This window comes from Pongo pygmaeus, chromosome 1 (assembly GCF_028885625.2).
Source record: "Pongo pygmaeus isolate AG05252 chromosome 1, NHGRI_mPonPyg2-v2.0_pri, whole genome shotgun sequence".
NCBI lineage: Eukaryota > Metazoa > Chordata > Mammalia > Primates > Hominidae > Pongo > Pongo pygmaeus.
In genome coordinates, this window is record NC_072373.2 from 167,720,378 (window position 1) to 167,744,312 (window position 23,935).

Consider the following 23,935-nt stretch of genomic DNA (forward strand, 5'->3'; position numbering starts at 1 on the left):
AATTTATTTTCCTATGAATGTCTATAGAGTTACCACGTCCTTTTTAATAGCTGCATAATCCTGTTACATAGATGAACCTTAATTTAATCAGCCCCCTTTTAATCATTTGTTTCCAATTTTCTAATTATAAACAGTATGTATAGAAAATGCCTTTATGGTGGTGATATATGTATATAAATATTTTCATATACATTCATAGATGTTGACTTGTCAGATTGTCCTTGAAAAGGATTGTACCAATTTACATCCCTGCCAGGAGTATATAAGAGTTCCTCTTTTCCTATATCCTTTTACAAATGCTTTTAATGAAAAAGGCAAAAAATGTTGATAAATCTAATAGACAAGTATATATCTAGTTTGTTTTGCTGGCCATCTCTCTTGCCATCTTTGCGAATCATCTGGGTATGGACGTAATTTGCTCCCCTCCTTGTTACCCTCTTTTTAAGTTTGTCCCTTTCTGACTAATTTTAGGAATTATTTACATATTGTGGATACTAATTCTTTGTTATATATGTAACAAACAATAGATGTTTTCAGTTTGTCATTTTCTTCCACCTGTGTTTTGTCATTTTCTTCCACCTGTGTTTATGGTATCACTTGCTGTGTATTAATAGATGCTTTAAAATTTATATCTTATAAATGTTCTGGCTTATGCTAAGAAATGCTTTTCTCACCTATAAAATCTGGTCTCTTTAAAGCTCTTTTAGTATTTTTGTGGTTTTATTTTTATTATTTTAGCCTTTGATCTATAATTTATTTTGATGAGAGATTGAAATATGAATTCATCTTTTTCCTGCTAAGTGTCAACTACCTCAACATGTTTCATTAATTTACCTTGTTGATTTGAAATTTCTTTGAAGGAGAATTTTAAATGCAATGTAAAGACTTACTAGATTTATTTGGGAATTTATTAATGGAGTTAGTAGTCAAATGGAAAAGAATTTGGATTCAGAACTCAAAATTTCATGCCTTTCACCTTCAGAGACGAGTTTAAAATTATATTGCTTATGTTGGAAATCAAACGTAGTTTATAGATAGTGTTCAATTTCTATTTAACCTGGAATCTAAACTCCTAGAAGTGTTAAGTAACTAAATTTTTTAATGCTGTCTGTACTATTCATTCATTTATTCATTAAATATGAGGCACTATTTAAGGGACTGGTAATAGAGCAGTTATACAAATAGATAAGGTCCCTGCCTTCATGAATTTTGGCTGTATTAGAGGAGATATAAAAATAAGAAGTAATACATAAATGAACAAGATAATTATAGATGCTATAATAGTTCTGAATGAAGTAACAAAGTGGTATGATGGGGGAAGGGTAAAGGTGAGGCTTTCCTATATTTGAAAGATGGGAAGTAGCCAGTCACGTCCATGCCCGCAAAGCAAAGATAGTCGTAATCCAAATGTGGAGATTTGGGAGTGGGGAGTGGTAGAGGGAAGCATGCATGGCATGTTTGTTTTTCTGTATGTTTTGCATGTCTATTTCATTTGGAAATTTCTCGTTGACATTTGTGAGCAGATTTTTTTGAGTTTTTCTTTTCTTTTATTATTTTTTATTTTTTAATGTAGATTAATACTTTTTTTAAACTTTTAGGTTTGGGGACACATGTGAAGGTTTGTTAGGTAAACTCGTGTTACAGAGGTTAGTTGTACAGATTATTTCATCACTCAGGTATTAAGCCCAGTACCCAATAGTTATCTTTTCTGCTCCTCTCCCTCCCCCACCCTCCCTTCTCAAGTAGACCCCATAAGTTCTTATCATTTAGCTACAACTTCTAAGTGAGAACATGCGGTATTTGGTTTTCTCTTCCTGCATTAGTTTGCTAAGGATAATGGTTCCTAGCTCCATCCATGTTTTTGCAAGACATGATGATCTTGTTCTTTTTTATGGCTGCATGGTATTCCCTGTGTATATGTACCACATTTACTTTATTTCTTTATCCAGTCTGTCATTGATGGGCTTTTAGGTTGATTCCATGTCTTTGCTATTGTGAATAGTGCTGCAATGAACATTCATGTGCGTATGTCTTTATAGTAGCATGATTTATATTCCTCTGGGTATATACACAGTAATGGGATTGCTGGGTCGAATGGTAGTTTTGCTTTTTGCTCTTTGAGTAATCGCCATACTGCTTTCTACAATGGTTAAACTAACTTAGACTCCCACCAACAGTGTATAAGTGTTCCCTTTTCTCCACAACCTCACCAGCATTTGTTATTACTTTTTTACTTTTTGATAATAGCCATTCTGACTGGTGTGAGATGGTATCTTATTGTGGTTTTGAATTGCATTTCTCTCATGATCAGTGATGTTGAGCTTTTTTTCATATGCTTGTTGGCTGCAAGTGTGTCTTCTTTTGAGAAGTGTCTGTTCATATGTTTTGTGGGCAGATTCTTTAATCCCAGGTCGTTGTCTGGCTGCAGTGTGATTCTGTGTTCACAGCATTTATCATACTACATTATTATCATTATTTGCTTGTCTGATTTCCCCTCTAGACCACTAGTTCTGTGAAGCTAAGGACTTCATCTTTTATCTCTATTCTCAGTACCTATCACACTGGATACTCAATAAACATTACAATGAGGAATTATAGACATACTTCAGGTTAATATGTTATCATGTACTTTGGATTCTGTTCTTTCCCACCATCTCGTCAGGAATCTTACATTCTTGTTCTAGTATATGCAGACTCTGTCTTAACTAAATTATTTTCACAAGGATGTAATCAAGATCAAACCTTTCTTATTTTAAAAGACTTCCAAAATTCCCATAGTCTGTCTCCAATTATTGCATTATCTTTTTTCCCTTCACAGCTACTTTTAAGAATTTCTTACATCCTTTTTATTCCTGACCCTACTTTTTCTGTTTGCAGCCTGAGATTATCAGTGACTTTCATTTTGCTAAATCCTGTTGAATTTTTTCAGTACTTGCCTAACTTGGCTCTTGAGTAGCACTAAATATTTAACTATTTCATTTTTCTTATATTTTCTTCCTTTGGTTTCCATGTCATTGTACTCTCGTGGTTTTCTGTCTTCAGTATGGGTACCTTTTCGGTCTTCTTTGCAGACTTGTCTGTCTCTGTCTGAACCTAGAATCTTGGACTTCCTTAAGATGCCATTCTTAGAACAACACAGATGAGTAATTAAATGAGATGGAGTCTTGCTCTGTCACCCAGGCTGGAGTGCAGTGGCGCGATCTCGGCTCACTGCAGGCTCCGCCTCCCGGGTTCACGCCATTAAATGATATACTTTTAATTCTTTCATAGTTGGTGTCCTTGAGAATAACTCTCAGCTTGGGAAAAATGATGTATAGATACAAGACAGAAAAGATTAAGTAAAAACCTTATAGTCCTGAATTTGAGTTGGAAATATCAGTATGAAGTCTGGATACTTTTTTTTTGTTAGACGCATTCCTCCCCAACTCTTTGTACTTAAATCGTCTAGAAACAGTGACCAATCTGCAATGAATGCTCACGTTGTGGTTTGAAAAAAATGTTTCTTAAGAAAACTACAGCTTCTTGGTAAAATGACTGACTCCAGGTCTGGGGAAAAAAAAATAAGAAGAGTCTGGAATGTCTTGTCATAACAGAAAATTGTCACAGACTACTATGATTGAATCAAAAACCAGCTTGCATTATTTTTTTCATTTGCCAAAGATGGGACAGGTTAATCATCCATAAGAATAATAAGTCTAATATACTGAGACTCATCAAATATGTTTCATCCGTGAGTTTATAAATGATGCTAAAAAATAAGATGTAATTGATCATTTTTGGAGGATTGTAGTGCACCAATTTATTATTTTGCAAACTGGCAGATAATGGAAAAGAATCAAGCATTTATTCCTGCCTCTCATATAATGGTTCACTGGCAAAGCAAATAGTAGATGAGGGAAAGCACTCTTCATAAATGTACTCCAGATGCAAAATTAAAAAGAAATGACAGAATATTACCATTTGGCAACCTTAATTAATTAATGGATTTGGGTGGGCTGGGGACTGACTTGTTCCTGTTATCCCAGCATTTTGGGAGGCCAAGATGGGAGAATCACTTGAGCCCAGGAGTTTAAGACCAGTCTGGGCAACATAGTAAGACTCCATCTGTACAAAAAAATAGAAAAATTAGCCCAGTGTGATGGCACGTGCCTGTAGTCCCAGCTACGTAGGAGGCTGAGGCCGAAGGATCATTTTAGGCCAGGAGTTCAAGGCTGCAGTGAGGTATGATCGTACCACTGCACTTCAGCCTGAGCGACAGAGTGAGACCTTGTCTCTTAAAAAAAATAATAAATTTTAAAAATTAAAAAAATAATGGATTTAGGCATTGATCATCATCTACTAATTTCACAGAAGGAAGCAACCAAACATTTCCTGAAAAAATAAAACATTATGCTTTATAAAGTGATCTTCCTGAAAAAAATTCTAACCTAAATATGACTAAGGCTCTAGATTCAATTCTCAATTTACAAAAACCACAGAAGAACATCTCAAATGACACTACAGGGGTGCAATCAGTAACATCTAGGCTCTGGAAAATCTACAGAGAAACTATTCACTTTCTTCAACAAATAAATCACAAGGCTAGAAAAGATGGGGGATCTTATAAATGAAAAGACTTCCCCACAGACAGCTAGGTACCTATTTTTTCCTCCTATGGGGCTTTTGCGTGCCTGTCTTGTAATACTGTGTTGTTTTGAAGTGGTCTGTGTATAGGCATTTTTATCCCATTATACTATGTTCCTCAAGACCAGGGAATGACTTCTTAATCTTCCTATTTATTTTTCTAGTGCCCAACACAATGCCTGACATTTGTTGGAGCAATCAGCAAATGTTTTCTTTATAAATTTTACTGGATGATTTCAGTGGTTGGTCAGTCATAGTCATCTTTGATCTGAAGTTTTTTAGACTAGCAAGCTGACCAGTCATAACAGTTCTGTATTTGCCTTTTATACGTTTTGACTATTTTGAGCACAACTGATTCTTCTTTATTTAGTACTTCTAGTTGGTGTGCTTATTGTCAAAGACATTCCCATCCTCTGGCATGGCAATTACTTTATTGCTTTTTCTAATTGTAAAGATCATATATTTTCACTGTAAAATTTTAAATAAATTATAAAAAAAGAAAACCATTACTATTAACTAAAACACATTCAAGCCCAGCCATCATTATTAGTTTTTAGAAATATAATTTTATCCATTCTCTCTCTCTACCTTCCCCCACACCCCCACACAGAGTTTTCCACAAACAGGGTAATGCCACTATACATTCTGCTGTGGAACCTGCTTCTTTCCCACCGTATATCCCATTCAACATGCTAGTTATCTCTTTCCACATCAATAACTATGGCTATACATAGTTTGGGGACACATGATATTCCTTCTTATTAATGTATCTTAATTAACCAACTCAGTACTGATGAACATTGTGTTTCTTTATAATTTTGTGTAATCATTCTCTTATCAAAAATGTTGTAATGACTTTGAACACAATCATTTGTACATGTGTACAGTTTTCTCCTTAGGTTAGAGGTGTGTTTGTTGGGTCAAAGTATTGTGTTCATTTAAAATTTCTATATTGCCCTACCACTCTTCAGAAAATTTAGACCTGTTTTCATTGCCCCAGCAGTTGATTAGCAAGGTTCTATTATACTCAACGTCTTGTTCATTGGCTCTAAACGCTAGTCTTCAGGTAAAGTAACTCTTGATTTTTTTTTTTTTTTTTTTTTTTTTAGCTCTTTGGTGTCTTTTCTTGAATTATTTCTCTTCTGTGTGTTGGCAGCAAGGACTATTAAAGTTTGTCTATGATAGAGATGATAAGCTGGACAAGAATTCAAATAAATGCAAATTAGGATGTTATTGTTTTGTAGTAACTACCTAACTCTATTATACCCATCATATTATAATGTGTTTTTGAAAAATAATGTGCAATATTATACCTCTTAAATTCTTAATCACATTTATATAAAAGCCACATTTATAAATGTCATCCTATTTATATGTGCTTGGAGGAACTAAGATAATATTAGAACTATTTTTTTAACTTAATAATGTGTCAGTCCATATTCATTTATTCCAGAAGCCTCTTGTAGAGTGAAGATAATGAGTTTTGAAGTCTGACTGACCTGTACTCTGATTTCAGCTTTGTCACTCACTTGGTTATATGCAAAAATCAGTTAACTTCTCTGAATCTCAATTTATGTGCAAAATTGGGACATGTTTGATTGCTGTGTATTTGAATGATTGCTCTCAGGAGCAATTAAAACATCACATGTGAAAATACTTAGCATAATTGCTAGCCAATATCAGTAATTCAGTATTTGCTCACTTATTTTGTGGTATTTTGTGAGTGATACATAGTGTTTCTTAGATATGTATTTGCTATCATCTATACTGTTGCTTTCACAGAAATCTTCTCTACATATACCCTCAGAGTCTTAATTTTGCCAATCGTCAAGGTTCTGCTAGAAATATAACAGTGAAAGTCCAGTTTATGTATGGAGAGGATCCAAGCAATGCCATGCCGGTAAGAAATGTTCTTTGACTTTTCTAATTTTTTGTATAAAGTTCAAATAGACTTTTCTTTCTTTTTGGTTGGCAGCTCCAACCTGGAAATTAATGTGATCTTTTAAACCAAATTTCTAACTGCATTACTTTCTGTATAGATAGTAATGACATTACTTAAAGACTAACTTATTTTTGAAGACTTGGTATATGTTAGGCACTCCTAGAAATACAAAGATGAATAAGACTTGTAATCCAGAGGATATAAAATGAATACATATAAATCTAAAATAGTGGTTTTCAAAAGAGGGTTAGATCAATATCACCTAGAGAACTCTATCAAAGTAGAGATATCTTTTCTGTACTTTTGGCGTCTATGATTCTTATTCTCCTCAACTCCCTTTAGAATGTAAGGCCAGCTAAGGAGGTGGGAAGTGATGTGTGGTATATGAGGCTGTGTTATAGTTTGAAAATGCTCCATGGGTGATTTTAATATGTATGGCTTTTCCCACCTTGGTTGACAAACTCTGGCATTAGTTCTCAATCTTGGCTGCACATTAGATTCACCTGGGAAGCTTTTCAAACTACCAGTGCTCAGGCTGAATCTCACTTAAATTAAATCATAATCTCTGGGGATTGGACCAGGTTTCAGTATTTTTAAGTCTCACCAGGGATTACATTTTGCAGACAATGTTGAGAATCAAGCTATCTGCTAATTATTAGAAGATTGGTATAGGGATTCAAAGGAATACATAGGTATTCAGAGGTGGGAGAGAATGCCTTACTGAACAGGCATCTCATGGAAGAGGTACTTTTGTGCTGAAACCAAAGGTCATTAAAATGTTAATAGCAGTGTGTTTGGAGAGCAGGGAAAGGAAAGCATTTCAAGTTGGGGAATGCCTGTGAACAGTAATGACAGTGGTGAGTTGCCAGTGAACCAGAGCACTGGAAGAAAAATCAGAAATAGTAGATTGAGACCACACTAGAGATTCTTGACTGTCCAAATTGTCATTCAGGATTTGTGGGACACTAGTAAATGCAAGTTTCATGAGAGTGAATTTTTGGCTCAGCTGAAGTCAGTAACATAAGGAATAGAAATATGCTATTGCTATAGATGCTCAACCTCTGAGAACCCTACCCAGTGGGATGAAAATGACCTAAGAATAGGTGCATTGTTAATAGTCTTATTTTATCCTTCCGTGACCATCTTTTAATGAAGTTCTTCTGATTTTCCACATGCTAGGAAAGATACATTTTCTTCTACCCTATTGCCTCAGTTACATCAACATTTGTAGATATCCTTGACAACAGTGAGCACAAATTATTCATCTTTGTATTCTCCTATGGCATTTTTTTCAGATTATTGCATATAATACGTACTGAATAAATATCTGTTGAATAATTGTAGAATTTATTTTTGAGATTTGGAATTCACATTTCATGTTTTACACTAGTTCATTTCTGCTGAAGGAATGAATGTACTATGATAGTTAATGAAAAGATACTAGATTGTGAAAATAGATGCTTGGTCAGCCTATGTGTGAGTTGCCATATGAATTTGAGCATATGACAAATGTAGTATATGTAGAATAATCTATTTTTTATTGTTTACCTAACAAACTCTTCCTTGTCTTGTCATATATGTGGCCTCCTCTACAGAGCCCCAGCTGTACCCATCCTATACTGACAGTTAGACCACTCCCTCTTTGGTGCTACCATAGCATCTTCTCACTTCTTTCACGGGACTTTATCACTTGATGATTCTATATTTCTTAATTTCACCCATTAGATTGTGAGCTCCTTGAGGGCAGGGACGATGTCTTACTCGTATCTGTATCTTGACTCCTATCACATTTTTGGATAAATAATTAATGCTCAATCCATATTGCTGAATGATTAAAAGTACATGTCAAATGGTCAAAAAAGGAACACTGTCTGCTTTATGTCATATTATGAAAATAAACAAATTATTTTGTGAAAAGTGACAGCTTCTCAGAGGGAAAAAAGGTATTGCATTTCTTTTACTTGTGTGTTATTAGTCATGTGAAAATACAATGTTTTTATGTATGAAATGGCTGATTTGAAAGAGTATATAAACATAGACATACTGTGTTTGCTTTTTTTAAAAAAAGGGCTGTTTAAATGGGTCCTAAGATAACTTTTGATAATGTAATATTGACATGATAAAATTGTAAACTTCATAATTCTGGCACAGGAACAATTTATGAAAACATACTAAGGTATTTGTAAATTGATGAAATAATATATATCTTAGGAAAGTCATAATTATTACACTTGTACATACCCTTAAAATAAAAGAGCCTGCTTGAAATGTTGCAAAAAGAAACAGAAATACCTGCTAATATGCCCTTCTAATTAAGGATGATGCAAATTAATCTCTTTATATAAATAATAAACTTTGAGTTGTTTTACCGGTTGTGTTGACGGAATTGTCTGACATGTTCACATATCTATTCATGCATATGTAAAGATGGCTATACAGACTTTAGAAGTTTAATCTCTGGCTAGATAACACTGCAAGTCTGTCTCACATAGGAATTATAGCTATAACCTTAACATTGAGCCATTTATCTAATTAGCTGCTCTAATTAACCACAGTATTCCTGTTATTACTCCAGAAGTCAAGAGACAGATATACAAGGCTGAATTACTTTACCTATAAACTTATTCCAAAAGTAATATTGTATTCTTTTTAATGTGGTGGATTAAAGAAAATATATATATGCAAAAATATAAGAATGGAGCTCCTCCTCTATTGTAGAGTAGCTTGAAGGAAATATTAGAAGCAAAGGATACATAGCTTGACCTAAAATAGGATTTCTGATATCATATATAATTTATATTTGACTTTCAGAATGACTCTGCTGTTTTAGTGTTGAAGCCAACAATTTGTATAGTAGGTTTATGCCACTATTTATATTTCTTATATAAGTTCCAAATAATATGCTACATCTGATTTAAAAGTGAATTCTTCACCTTCTTTAAGAAAAAGGAAAGAAATATATCTAATTTCCCAGTAGATATAAATAAAATTGATAGAAACTTTTGAAATATTTAAATGTCAGATGGGTCTGTTGTTGAAAAGAAACTTATAGTTAAGCAATTGAACTTTTTGATGAACGTCAGTAGGCACATTGTTCTTCATTGGGCTGATTTTGCCCATTTTTCTCAGATAGTTATTAAATCAGACAAATTCTTACATAGATATGAAACATCCAGCATTTACTACAACAAAGTTTCAACATGCTGTTATTTGTTTCAGGTAATCTTTGGTAAATCTAGCTGTTCAGAATTTTCAAAGGAAGCCTATACAGCCGTAGTATATCATAACAGGTACTGAATTCAAATATTTCTTTCAAAGTTACTCACTTCTCAGTGGCATTGTTAGCACTCACATTAGTGTGTTTACCAAATGCTTTGCTGCACTAAATGTGCCAAATTCAAGGCTGACATCAGAGTTATAATTTTCAACCTGTGGATGCACAGCCATTCTCTATTGACATCCCAAATATGACTTTGTACACCAAACATCTTTTCTATCGAATTCTCTGATCCTTTCATTTTTATTATATTGTTATTGATTATCATTGTGGCCACTGGTCCTTTGGTCTTTCCCGGTTATTTCCACCTGACACTTTGTAGTAACTTAACCCTTTACTAAGCTTGAACACATGAGTCAGTTAAATCGGTGATGTTACTAGTATCCATTAATTCTTTGATTTAGTGACTTGTCATTTTTCTTCCTTGGGAAATTGCTGACTTTGGATAACCTTTAATTTCTGCTTTCTTTTGGGGGGATTATTGAATACTGTTGGAGAAAAATCACAAAATTGTACTAATCAGGACTATCACAAATTGATGTTATTGTATCATATGATAGGGCTACAGCAATTCATTTTATCTTTTTTTTTTTTTTTTTTGGCCCCACAGCTCTTTTATAATCTTATTGTCATTGTTTTAACACTTTGCCTTCATTTAGCAGTAGCTACAGGAGTTTCTTCTAGCTCCTACTTCTTTTCTGTGTACTTTACTCTCAGCATTCCTGTTTATTAAGACTATCCAACTTGAGATGGTCCATCAACTTCTCTACTCTTCATCTCAAATTCTCTATACTGATTTGCCTTTCCTTCTGTTTCAAGGGGAGTAATGGCCTACTCCCTGTTAAATGTGAATCTTTTCACCTCTGCTTTCAAATGATCCTTTTAACCTCTTCCAGAATATAAGTCAATCATTTATCCCGTTTCTTGCAGCATTAGTCTCCTGCTTCATTGGCTCTGTCTCTTATTCTCAAAAAGAAGCTTCTGTTTCCATACTTAAAAACACAACAGTCCTTTCTCAGTGCTGTTGTATAGTATGTATTTTCCTTGCCCTTCTTAAAACTTTCTTATCTTTATATTGTGGCCTTGTCTTGAGCTTCCTTCTACCTCTTTGAACACTTCTTTTTTTTTTCTGTAGTATTCTTTTTCCTGTAAGTGTAAGGCATTCCACACAAAACACTAAAGTTTTGCCCTTAACCCTCATTCTTAATATATTGTTTTCTTAAGTAATCGTACATGTATCTCTCAGAGTTACATTCAGTGAAAATGCTACTGCTTTAATATTTATGTGGATTGTTTCCAACTCTATTTTTAGTAATACCTTCCTTCTGAAGTACAGATATGTATTTTTAGTGGCCTATTGGACATACTCATTTGGATGCCCTGCTGTCTTCTCTGTGTTCATATATCTATCCCTGACTCTTGTCCTGACCCTATGTCTTTCTTACTCTCCATTTTTATTAATGGTACCACCATTTTCCAATTACTCTGGCACAAAATTTAAGACATCTTTGTCTTTCCTCTTCTCTAATATTCAATCATCTGTTAAGTCTTGCTGATTTCCTTTCTGCTTTATTACTAAACATAACCTGTGCTGTCCTGTTTCTGGGCCATTCTTGGGTTTTTTTGTATTATAATACCAAATCCCTTTATTTATTGAACTACTCATTCTTCAAGGTCCATATCAAATATTACCTCCTAAGTTACAATTCCCTGATCTCAAACTTGAAGTAATCTGTTCAGCTCTGTTTTTGAAGCACATAACCCTATATGCTGTATACCAGGGGTCGGCAAACATTTTCTACAAAGGACTGGATGGTATATATTTTAGGCCTGTGGTTATATGGTCTCTCTTGCAGCCATTCATCTATGCCATTATAGTGCAAAAACAGCCATAGACAGTAAGTAATGTTACAAGTAAATAGATGTAGCTGTGTTCCAATAAAGCTTTATTTATGGACATTGAAATTTGAATTTCATATAATTTTCACATGTTGTGAAATATTATTCCTTTTTACCCCCAATCATTTAAAAATGTAAAAACCATTCTTAGTTTGCAGGCTATACAAAACCTTTTTAGCTCGTAGGCCATAGTTTGCCAACCCCTGTTTTATAGCATAGCTATTGATATATATGTGTCTTACTTATATTCCTACTGTTGCCTACTTTTTGAGGGTAATTTTTTTTTAATGTTCATCTTTAAAACCACCACAAAAATAATGCAATGTTTAGCCAAAGGTGGGCAATTAAACCTACTTATTGAATGAATAACTGTCTTAGATATTTAATTTTCAACAAAAGTCTTCACATTATGTGATTTTTAGGACAGAAGTGAACTAAAACACTGAATACCAAGAAATATATTGATAAAGAAGATAGTAATTTCTAAAAATTATCTCATTTTATTGCTAGGTCTTTATTTTTGTCCTCAGCATTAGTGGAATTAAAATGACTATGCCATCTGACATTGTTGGTAAACTCAACTTTCTCATAATTCAGTGGTGATTGGTGGGATTAGTAATAAGATGCTTAGTGTCTTATTTTTTTTCACTGAAGTCATCAAGTTCTCAGATGGCTAGCATTAGCTATCTTTCTTGTTTATTATCAAAAGCCTTGTTCTACTTAATATTCCTGTGTTCAAGTCTATACCTGTTAATGTTTTTGAGGCTTATTTGAGATGGAAGGATATTTGACCTATTAACATCTAAGGAAGAAAACCTGATTGGTGGGACAGACCTCGCTGTAAAGATAGTTGGAGCAGTATGGTTTGGTTGCATTTTTGTTGAATATAATTCTGAGAGATACTCACTGAATATGGAAGGTTGGGATGCTAAGGTTTTATCCCTTTTTGTTATGAATAGCAGCCATGCTTTTCTATAAAAGTGCCCTCTTGGGATTATTCTCAGTGAATATTGAGAAGAAAGTGTCATTGGTTTGGGCAAACAAGATATTTGATGTATTCTTAAAGAGTCTGGAAGCGCTTCTAAACTGAGACAAATGCAGTTTGTGGGCGTTTCCTGATTTTACTGGTTTTTTTGTTTGTTTTAGCGGTCAATTCTAGTCCATATTTAGGATTTAGGTAACTTTTTTTATTTCTTCAACAATGAGATGGTTGATATAAGACAGTCTATAGAGCAAAACTTGATCTTTTTTTTTTTTTGGTCTCGCTCTGTCACCTAGGCCGGAGTGCAGTGGCAGGATCATAGCTCACTGCAGCCTTGAACTCCTGGACTCAAGTGATCCTCTCATCTCGGCCTCCCAAGTAGCTAGGATTTTTTTTTTTTTTTTTTTTTTTTTGTAGAGATGGGTCTGGCTATGTTGTGCAGACTGGTCTCAAACTCCTGACTCTAAGTGATCCTGACGCCACAGCCTCCCAAAGTGCTGGGATTACAGGTGTGAGCCACTACACCTGGCCTCCAATGTAATATTTTGATATTAAGTTGTCTAAAGATGCCTTTTTTCCCATCTTATTACAAAAGGATGATAAACATTAGTTTTAATATGAAAGCATTCTCCTATGAAGGAAAAATGTTTTATGTAACGTATATCAGAATTGGCTCATAGAGAACTCCCTACCTTAGTGTCCTCTTTTATGCAGCTTCCAATCTAATGGAGATCTCAGGATCAAGGTGGTGATTATTAATGAACTTTTAAATAGTAGGATTACTCAGCCCATTAAGAAAAATCGGATGAGAAATTTCAGAAACAGTGGCAGCTCTCTTATATGGAAGTAAGATTTAGTTATTTAGAGATTGGGGATAAAGAAAACTATTTTGGACTAGAGGAAAAATTAAACATGAATCTTAAAATTTTAAAATTATTCAAATATACAAATACATTATTTATTTTGGACAAATTACTGACTGTTGATTTTTTTTTTTTTTTTTGTATGAAGGTCTCCTGATTTTCATGAAGAAATCAAGGTTAAGCTTCCTGCTACTTTAACTGACCATCATCACTTGCTTTTTACTTTTTATCATGTTAGTTGTCAACAAAAACAAAATACTCCTCTTGAAACACCAGTTGGATATACAGTAAGTCCTTTTGGTTCAATATTTAGATCAAAGAGCTAAAATAATAGTGATATTTAAGATATAATTGGTATTTCTTGTTATTTGTGGGTTTTTTTTTTTTTTTTTGAGACAGAGTCTCTGTCTCCCAGGCTGGAGTGCATTGGCGCGATCTTGGCTCACTGCAACCTCTGTTTCCTGGGTTCAAGCAGTTCTCCTGCCTCAGCCTCCTGAATAGCTGGGATTACAGGTGCCCGCCATCATGTCCAACTAATTTTTTTGTATTTTTAGTAGAGACGGGGTTTCACCATGTTTGCCAGGTTGGTCTCAAACTCTTGGCTTCGAGTGATCTGCCTGCCTCGGCCTCCCAAAGTGCTAGGATTACAGGCGTGAGCCATGGCGCCTGGCCTGTTTCTTGTTACTTGAATATTCCTTGTCTGATTCCCCACAGTTATGAAGTTGCATTGATTAGGAAGAGCCATTATAACAAGAAAATGCCCATTAATGTAATTAATTAATGTAATTAATTGATTTATTAACTAACACATATAAACACTTGGGTGTTGGTCCTGATTATTAGGTGTATACCCAACAATGCAGTATAAATATAATAGGTTCATAGACTCTTCAGCAGATAATGATTTTAATATAAAATAAGTAAAAGAGACTATTGGAGAATAAATTAAAACCCTTGAGTATTTTTCAAAATTATGCTTTCCAGCTTGGCATAACCCCATCTCTACCAAAAATACAAAAATTGGCTAGGCGTGGTGTTGTGCACCTGTGATCCCAGCTGCTAGGGAGGCTGAGATGGGAGGATTGCTTGAGCCTGGGAGGCAGAGGTTGCAGTGAGCCAAGATCATGCCACTGCACTCTGGCCTGGGCGACAGAGTGAGACCCTTGTCTCAAAAAAAAAAAAAAAAAAAAAATTACTATGATTGAATTGCAAAGATAAACCTAAGATGAAGGAAGTCATGGTATAACACAGTTCTGTCAGAAAAATTATGCTTTCAGCCAAAAGAGAAAAGCCAACATTTGATTCATTATTTTGTCTCTTGCAGTTTATGACATGAGTTTTGCTCTAACTGTAAGAAAATAAATTTATGATCATACTTTTTGTTTCTAGCATTCCTGTCTAATCAATTATTTCTTTCACTATTTACATTGAAATGATTATCTCAGTTTTAAAATGGATTTACTTCATGGCTTTTTTCTAAGACCAACTTTTTGCCACTAGATTTTAATATTGCATGGTTAATAATAATAATGTTTTGGTGATATCCTCCTTAATAAAATTTCATTAGGGAAACTTCTCTTTAGAGGGATTATGAAGGCCTATTATTATTATTACTTATATAATTAAATCCCTTAATATTTGATGATATGAGACAAATTTGGCTTGTACCAAGTTCTTAAAACATGCTAAGTAATTATTTTTATAGCAAACATATTTAAAATAAAATTGTTTTATTTTCATTTAAAAGTGGATACCAATGCTTCAGAATGGACGGTTGAAGACTGGCCAGTTTTGCTTGCCAGTCTCATTGGAAAAACCACCACAGGCTTACTCTGTACTGTCTCCTGAGGTCAGTATCTCCCATGTTGACATTCTCCAGATTGAATGAAATGGGTTTTTTACTATAAAGATGTTTTTACCAAGCAAACTCTTGCCATTTCTTCTACTTAAAGTTTATAGATAATGAAGGAAAAGTATTTTCCCCCATGATTAAAATTCTTTTACATACAACTTAAAAGCTTTTATCCTGTTTTTAAATTTAAATTTAAATTTAATTTTAAATTTAAATATCCTCATTTTAAAACCAAAATAATACATGGAATGTAAACTCAAAAGATCATTTTGGAGAGTTTTCATACTGTAACTTGAGAAACTTCTTTAAATAAATGAATATTTCTTTTTTATTTTTAGTAGACTTAACATTTCACTAAAAGACTGGAGGAAGAAAAACAGATTTAAATTAATTTTTTAGAATCTTTTTGTAATTGAAGATCATGTGAATGAAAACAAAGTAGCTGTGAACCTGTAATACAAGAGATATTGGCAACTTTGATGATTACATATGTGATTTGAAAGACTTGTAACACAAATATTGGAAAAATCTCAATCAAGAATCAATAGCCACCGTTCATAAACCAAAGTTCCTCTTGAGAGAAACACAATGGTTGTCAGTGTCTCTTAATGATTTTGAATATAACTGCTGGTAAATGTTACTCTAAAATACATTTTGTGAATATTTTCCTGGTGGCATTTGTTTTCAGAATACAATTCAAAATGTATTCACAAATAAATTTGTATGTATTTTTATTTTTAAAAAACAATTCAAGGCTATTGCTCTGATCTTATTTGTCACTGTTCTCTGTCACTCACTTTTGATAGCCACATAGCACGGAGCCTCTGCTGTTCCTCACACATGAAAAGTGCATTTCCATTTCAGGCCCTTTGCTCTTCCCTCTGCTGGCAGTGGTCTATCACAAAGCCTGGTTCTTCATTTTACTCAGACCTCTACTCAAATGTCACCTCACCAAGGGAGTCATCTATGATTATTCTAAATAGCAGCCTCTCCCACTTTATCTCTTTATTTTTCCTCATGTCATTTATCATTGACTTCATATTTAAAATGTTTTTTGTTTATTTATTCTCTATAGAGTATAAACACTATGAGGGTAGGAACTTTGTCTGTCTTGCTCATTGCTGTCTACAAGTATTTAGAACAGTACTTGGCACATCATAGGTACTCAATATATATTTAATAGATTAATGAATAAAGACAGTAGAGTAAGAAATATGACTCTCCCTCCTCCCAATCTTTCATTCATTTTTCCAGGGACACATCTTTTCAGTGATGACTTTTTCGTGTGACTTTGTTATACAGAAAGGTAGCCATTTGTCAGAGAGCATTATGTTTCAAAGGAGATGTTTTAAAAGAAAATATATTTTTGTTGAAGTTAAGGATTTGTTTTTACTTAATTGCAGTGCAAGTTCAGCTTTCTAAAGGGAGACTCATGATTTTCTTCTAGCTACCATACTATATATGCTCACAGATCAAGAATATGGTGATAATTTGGATTTGACTATAGACATATAATATAGCTGCTTGATATGTGAAATAAGCCACCTGATTAAGAGCCAAAACTTTTGTAAACAGTTGACCCTTAAACAACATGGCAGTAAGGGGTGACGTCCCTCCTCCCTAGCATGCACTTGAAAATCCACATATAACTTTTGGACTCCCTAAAAACTTAACTACTAATATAATAGCTTACTGTTGACTGAAAGCCTTACCAGTAACATAAACAGTTAATTAGCATGTATTTTGTATGTTAAATGTATTATATACCATATTCTTAAAGTGATATAGAGAAAAGAAAATGTTCTTAAGAAAATCATAAGGCACAGAAAATATATTTACTGTCACTAAGTAGAAGTGGATCATTATCAAGGCCTTCATCCTCATTGTCTTCATGATGGGTAAGCTGAGGAGGAGGAGTAGGGATTGGTCTTGCTATCTTAGCGGTAGCAGAGGCAGAAGAGGTGGAAGAGGTGGAAGGGGAAGCAGGCACACTTGGTGTAACTTTACAGAAATACATCATAATTTCTGTCTGACATTTTTGCTTTTTCATTCCTCTAAAAATATTTCCAGAGCAGGATGCAGTGGCACACCTGTAATCCCAGCTTCTTGAGAGGATTACTCGAGTTCAGGAGTTCAAGGCTGTACTTTGCTGTGGTTGTGCCTTTGAATAGCCAGTGCCCTCCAGCCTGGGAAACATAGCAAGACCCCATCTCTTTTAAGAAAGTGTTTCTGGTCAGGTGTGGTGGCTCATGCCTGTAATCCCAGCACTTTGGGAGGCCGAGGTGGGCAGATCACCTGAGGTCAGGAGTTCAAGAACATCAGGGCTAACATCGCAAAACTCCTTCTCTACTAAAAATACAAAAAATTAGCCAGGTGTGGTGGTGGGCACCTGTAATCCCAGCTACTCGGGAGGCTGAGGCATGAGAATCGCTTGAACCCGGGAGGCGGAGGTTGACAGTGAGCCGAGATTGTGCCACTGCACTCCAGCCTGGGTGACAGAGTGAGACTCTGTCTCAATATTAAAAAAAGAAAAAAAATATTTCTATGTGGTGCCAATCTTTATTCCATCGTTTGTTTTAGTTTCAGTGCCCTTAGCACAGATGGGTCCATGTTTTAAAAGAAGTCAAAAGCAGTCTTGAATAACCCTTCTGCCATGTTGTATAATGTCAGTTTGTTTTCTGACACTATTTCTTCTATGTTTTCTGCCTCAATGTCTGGCACTGGTTTAAAAGCACTCATCTCCATCAAGTCTTCTTCTGTTAATTCCTCCCGTCTGGTGTCTATGAGCTCGTGAGTTTCTCCTTGGAAATCTGTACCCCTCACTTTTTTTTTTTTCCTTTTTGCCATATCCACAATTTATTTCATAATTTTCTTGATTGGCTCTGTCATAAAGTCTGTGAAGTCATGACAACCTCTGGACACAGTTTTCTCCAGCAAGAATTTATTGTTTCAGGCTTGATGGCTTTTGTTTAAACAATGATAGCATTTTCAGTGGTATAATCCTTCCAAACTTTAATGATGTTCTATTTATTGGGGTTCTCTTCATAGCATTCACACTCCTTTCCATAGAGTACCATGTGTGATGAATCTTAAAGATCCTTATGACTCCCAATCTAGAGGCTGAATTAGAAACATGGCATTTGGAGGCAGGTAGAAGACTCTGATGCCTTCTGTGTTGAACTCATGGGGTTCTGGGTGGCCAGTGGCATTGTCTAATATCAAAATAACTTCAAAATGCAGTTCCTTACAGCCAAGGTACTTCCTGACTCCTCCCCTTTTCCATACTCTTCTTCCTTGCAACTGTATAAAATTAGGATTTTTAAAAATTATGGTAAAAATGCTTGCATGGTGACTCATACCTATAATCCCAGTGCTTTGGAAGGCTGAGGTGGGATCAGGAGTTCGAGTTTACAGTGAGCCATGATTGCACCACTGCACTCCAGCCTGGGTGACTGAACAAGAACCTGCCTCTTCAAAATAAATAAATAAATAAAAATATTATAGTAAAAATATATAGAATATAAAGTTTATCATTTTAATTTTAAGTGTATATTTCTGTAGCCTTACGTATATTCACAGTGTCCTGAAAACAAGCCTTTTAAAATTACTTTTAAAATGAAGTATTTGTATGCCAAAATACAACATTATTTACTTTATTTTATGAATTTAACAACAAGCTTATGGCATTGTTTTACTAAGATTTAGTGTTTCTGGTATATGTGGTTCCTATTTTATTCACTTTCTCTGCTTTATAATATTATTCAGTTCTTACCTCTTTGAAATCCATTCTCATAAAATAAAGCAATTTTAAAATTAAAATTAGGTGGTTTCATTCTATTGCTTATGATCAAATAAAACATTTCTCTGGCTTTTTCTTGCACGTAGACATAATCCAAGTATTTTTTCCTATGACCTACAAATCTCTGAATGATTTGGTCTTTTCCACTTCTCCAACATCATCGTCTACAACCGTTACTACATCCCTTTCTCTCTGCACTGACAGCTTCTTCCAAGCTTTTTTCTGCCTCCAGCCCTTTGAATTTTCTCTTTTCTTTTCTTGATCTTGACATAGCTGAGTCTTTTTCTTTATTAAAATTGTAGACACAGCAGCATCTCCTCAAAGAAGTCTTTCTTCACTGCATGAATTTGCAACCTTTCCCTCCTCCATGCTGCTGATACACACTCTGTTTCTTTTTAATTCTGTTTTACTTACTCAGCAACATAGCCACAATCCAATTCTGTATGTAGGTAATTGTGTGGGAATAATTTATATACCAAATTTAGCAAAGTTAGCTCTCAGAAGAGGTGTGCGATTATGAAAGAATTTTTGTTATTTTTTTTAAAATCTATATGCTTTTGAACGGCAATATAGCATAATCTTCTAAGGCCTTAATCCTGGCTCCAACACTTAATTGTCTGACCCTGGGCAAGTTTCTTAATCTCTCTGCTATGGAACAGATTGTTTTCCCCCCAAAAAATCATATGTTGAACCCTAACCCTCAATGTGATGGCATTTTGAGATGGAGTCTTTGGAAGGGAGTTGGGTTTAGACAAGGTTATAAAGGTGGGGCCTTCATAATTGGATTAGTGCCCTTGTAAGAAGAGACCAGAGAGCTTGACATCCCCTCTCCCACGGTGTGGGTATACAAGCAAGAAGGTGGCCGTCTGCAACCCAGGGTGAGAACCCTCACCAGAAACTGACCATGCTGGCACCTTGATCTTAGACTTTCAGTCTCCAGAACTGTGAGAAAATAAATATCTGCTGTTTAAGTCACCTGTTTATGGTACTTTGTTATGGCAGCCTGAGGTGACTAAGACACTTTCTGTGCCTCAGTTTTTTCATCTGTAAGATGAGAATAATTAAGACTTACAGTAATTGGTTGTATTGATGATTGAATGATATAATAACATGGAGAGCATTTGGAATAGTGCCAGGCACTTGGAAAGTGCTACGGAAGTGTTTGCTACTATTACACCATTGCTATTGCCATTGCTCATTAGAATATTTTAAGATAACATTTTTCACTTTAGCATGAATCAAAATTACCTAGAGGGTTTGTTGTAACACTGATTGTTGAACCTTATTTCCCGAGTTTTTGTGACAGTCGATCTAGGTTGGGGCTTGAGTATTTACATGTCTAACAGTTTTCAGATGATGTTTGTGCTGCTGATTCTCAGACCAAACTTTGAGAACTGTTATTTTTTATTTATTTTTAAGTTCTGGAGTACATGTGCAGGTTTGTTACATAGATAAACATGTGCCATGGTGATTTGCTGCACCTATCAACCCATCACCTAAGTATTAAGCCCAGCATGCATTAGCTATTTTTCCTGATGTTCTCCCTTCCCCACACTCCCCTCAGCGACAGGCCCCAGTGTGTATTGTTTCCTTCCCTGTGTCCACGTGTTCTTATTGTTCAGCTCCCACTTATGAGTGAGAACATCCAGTGTTTGGTTTTCTGTTCCTGCATTAGTTTTTTGAGGATAAGGGCTTCTAGCTCCATCCATGTTCCTGCAGAGAACATGATCTCATTCCATTTTATTGCTGCATAGTATTCCATGGTGTATATGTACCACATTTTCTTTATCCAATCTATCATTGATGGGCATTTGGGTTGATTCCATGTCTTTGCTATTGTGAATAGTGCTGCAATGAACATACATGTGCATGTGTCTTTATAATAGAATGATTTCTATTCCTTTGGGTATATACCCAGTAATGAGATTGCTGGTTCGAATGGTATTTCTGGAGATTGCTGGTTCGAATGGTATTTCTGGTTCTAGGTCTTTGAGGAATCTCCACAATGTCTTCCACAATTATTGAACTAATTTACACTTCCACCAACAGTGTAAAAGTGTTCCTATCTCTCTACAGCTTCACCAGCATCTGTTGTTTCTTGACTTTTTAATAATCGCCATTCTGACTGGTATGAGATGGTATCTCATTGTGGTTTTGATTTGCATTTATCTGATGATGAGTGATACTGAGCTTTTTTTCATATGTTTGTTGGCCACATGAATGTCTTCTTTTGAGAAGTTTCTGATCATGTCCTTTGCCGACTGTTTAATGAGGTTTTTTTTTCTTGTAAATTTGTTTAAGTTCTTTGTAGACTCTGGGTATTACACCTTTGTCAGATGGATAGGTTGCAAAATTTTTCTCCCATCCTGTAGCTTGTCTGTTCACTCTGATGATAGTTTCTTTTGCAGTGCAGAAGCTCTTTAGTTTATTTAGATCCCATTTGTCAATTTTTGCTTTTGTTGCAATTGCTTTTGATGTTTTTGTCATGAAATCTTTGCTTGTGCCCATGTCCTGAATGGTATTGCCTAGATTTTCTTCTAGGGTTTGTATAGTTTTGGGTTTTACATTTAAGTCTTTAATCATCTTGAGTTAATTTTTGTATAAGGTGTAAGGAAGGGGTCTAGTCTCAGTTTTCTGCATATGGCTAGCCAGTTCTCGCAGCACCATTTATTAAATAGGGAATCTTTCACCCATTGCTTGTTTTTGTCAGGTTTGTTGAAGATCAGATGGTTGCAGGTGTTTGGTCTTATTTCTAAGTTCTCTATTCTGTTCCATTGGTCTATGTGTCTGTTTTTGTACTAGCACCATGCTGTTTTGGTTATCGTACCCTTTCAGTATAGTTTGAAGTTGGGTAGCGTGATGCCTCCAGGTTTGTTCTTTTTGTTTAGAATTGTCTTGGCTATATGGGCCCTTGTTTGGTTCCATATGAATTTTAAAATAGTTTTTAAAAATAATTCTGTGAAGAATGTCTACAGTAGTTATATGGGAATAGCATTGAATGTATAAATTACTTTGGGCAGTATGGCCATTTTCACGATATTGATTCTTCCTATCCATGAGCATGGAATGTTTTTCCATTTGTTTGTGTCCTCTCTGATTTCCTTGAGCAGTGGTTTGTAGTTCTCCTTGAAGAGGTCCTTCACTTTTCTTGTTAGCTGTATTCCTGGGTATTTCATTCTCTTTGTAGCAGTTATAAATGGGAATTCATTCATGATTTGACTTCTTGTCTGTTGTTGGTGTATAAGAATGCTTGTGATTTTTGCACATTGATTTTGTATCCCGAGACTTTGCTAAAATTGCTTATCAGCTTAAGAAGCTTTTGGGCTGAGACAGTGGGGTTTTTCTAGATATAGGATCATGTCATCTGCAAACCAAGACAATTTGACTTCTTCTCATCCTATTTAAATACCTTTATTTCTTTCTCTTGTCTGATTGCCCTGGCCAAAACTTCTAATACTGTGTTGAATAGGAGTGGTGGCTGGGCGCAGTGGCCCACGCCTATAATCCCGGCACTTTAGGAGGCCAAGGCAGGCAGATCACTTGAGGTCAGAAGTTCAAGACCAGCCTGGCCAACATAGTGAAACCCCGTCTCTACTAAAAATACAAAAATTAGCCAGATGTGGTGGCATGTGCCTGTAATCCCAGCTACTAGGGAGGCTGAGGTGGAAGAATTGCTTGAACCCAGGAGGTGGAGGCTGCAGTGATCTGAGGTCGTACCACTGCACTCCAGCCTGAGTGACAGAGTGAGACTCTGTCTCAAAAAAAAAAAGGGGGGAGGAGGGGGGAGAGTGGTGAGAGAGGGCATCCTTGTTTTGTGCCAGTCTTCAAGGGGAATGCTTTCAGCTTTTGCCCATTCAGTATGATATTGGCTGTGGGTTTGTCATAAATGGCTCTTACTATTTTGAGGTATATTCCTTCAATACCTAGTTCATTGAGAGTTTTTACATGAAGCGATATTGAATTTTATCAAAGGCCTTTTCTGCGCCTATTGAGGTAATAATGTGGTTTTTGTCTTTAGTTCTGTTTATGTGACGGATTATGTTTATTGATTTGCGTGTGTTGAACCAGCCTTGCATCTCGGGGTTGAAGCCTACTTGATCATGGTGGATAAGCTTTTTGATGTGCTGCCAGATTTGCTTTGCCAGTATTTTATTGAGGATTTTTGCATCGATGTTCATTAGGGATATTGGCCTGAAGACTTCTTTTTTGTTGTTCTGTCTTTGCCAGGGTTTGGTATCAGGATGATGCTGACCTCATAAAATGAGTTAGGGAGGAGTCCTTTGCAGTTGTTTGGAATAGTTTTAGAGGAAATGGTACCAGCTCTCTTTGTATCTCTGGTAGAATTCAGCTGTAAATCCATCTGATCCTGGGCTTTTTTGGTTGTTAGGCTATTTATTGCTCCCTCATTTTTAGAACTTGTTATTGGTCTATTCAGGGATTCAACTTCCTGGTTCAGTCTTGGGAGGATGTATATGTCTAGGAATTTATCTATTTCTTCTAGATTTTCTAACTTGCTTGCAGAGAGGTATTTGTAGTACATTCTCTGATGGTGTTTGTATTTCTGTGGGGTCAGTGGTGATATCCCCTTTATCATTTTTTATTATGTCTATTTGATTCTTCTCTTTTTCCTTCTTTATTAATCTAGCTAGTAGTCTATTTTATTAATTTTTTCAAAAAAAAACAGCTTCTGGATCTGTT

General features: G+C 35.3%; 1 protein-coding gene across 11 annotated transcripts in view; it reads left to right on the forward strand.

Annotated features, from left to right (window-relative positions):
* DOCK7 (dedicator of cytokinesis 7) overlaps nt 1–23,935 on the forward strand; it is a 240,872-nt gene that overhangs the window by 100,816 nt on the left and 116,121 nt on the right. For all 11 annotated transcript variants that reach the window (XM_054484551.2, XM_054484560.2, XM_063654806.1 and 8 more), the window contains 4 exons: nt 6,406–6,523; nt 9,785–9,855; nt 13,735–13,873; nt 15,334–15,435. In XM_054484551.2, the coding sequence (XP_054340526.1) occupies nt 6,406–6,523; nt 9,785–9,855; nt 13,735–13,873; nt 15,334–15,435 (430 nt within the window). The remainder of the gene's footprint in view (nt 1–6,405; nt 6,524–9,784; nt 9,856–13,734; nt 13,874–15,333; nt 15,436–23,935) is intronic.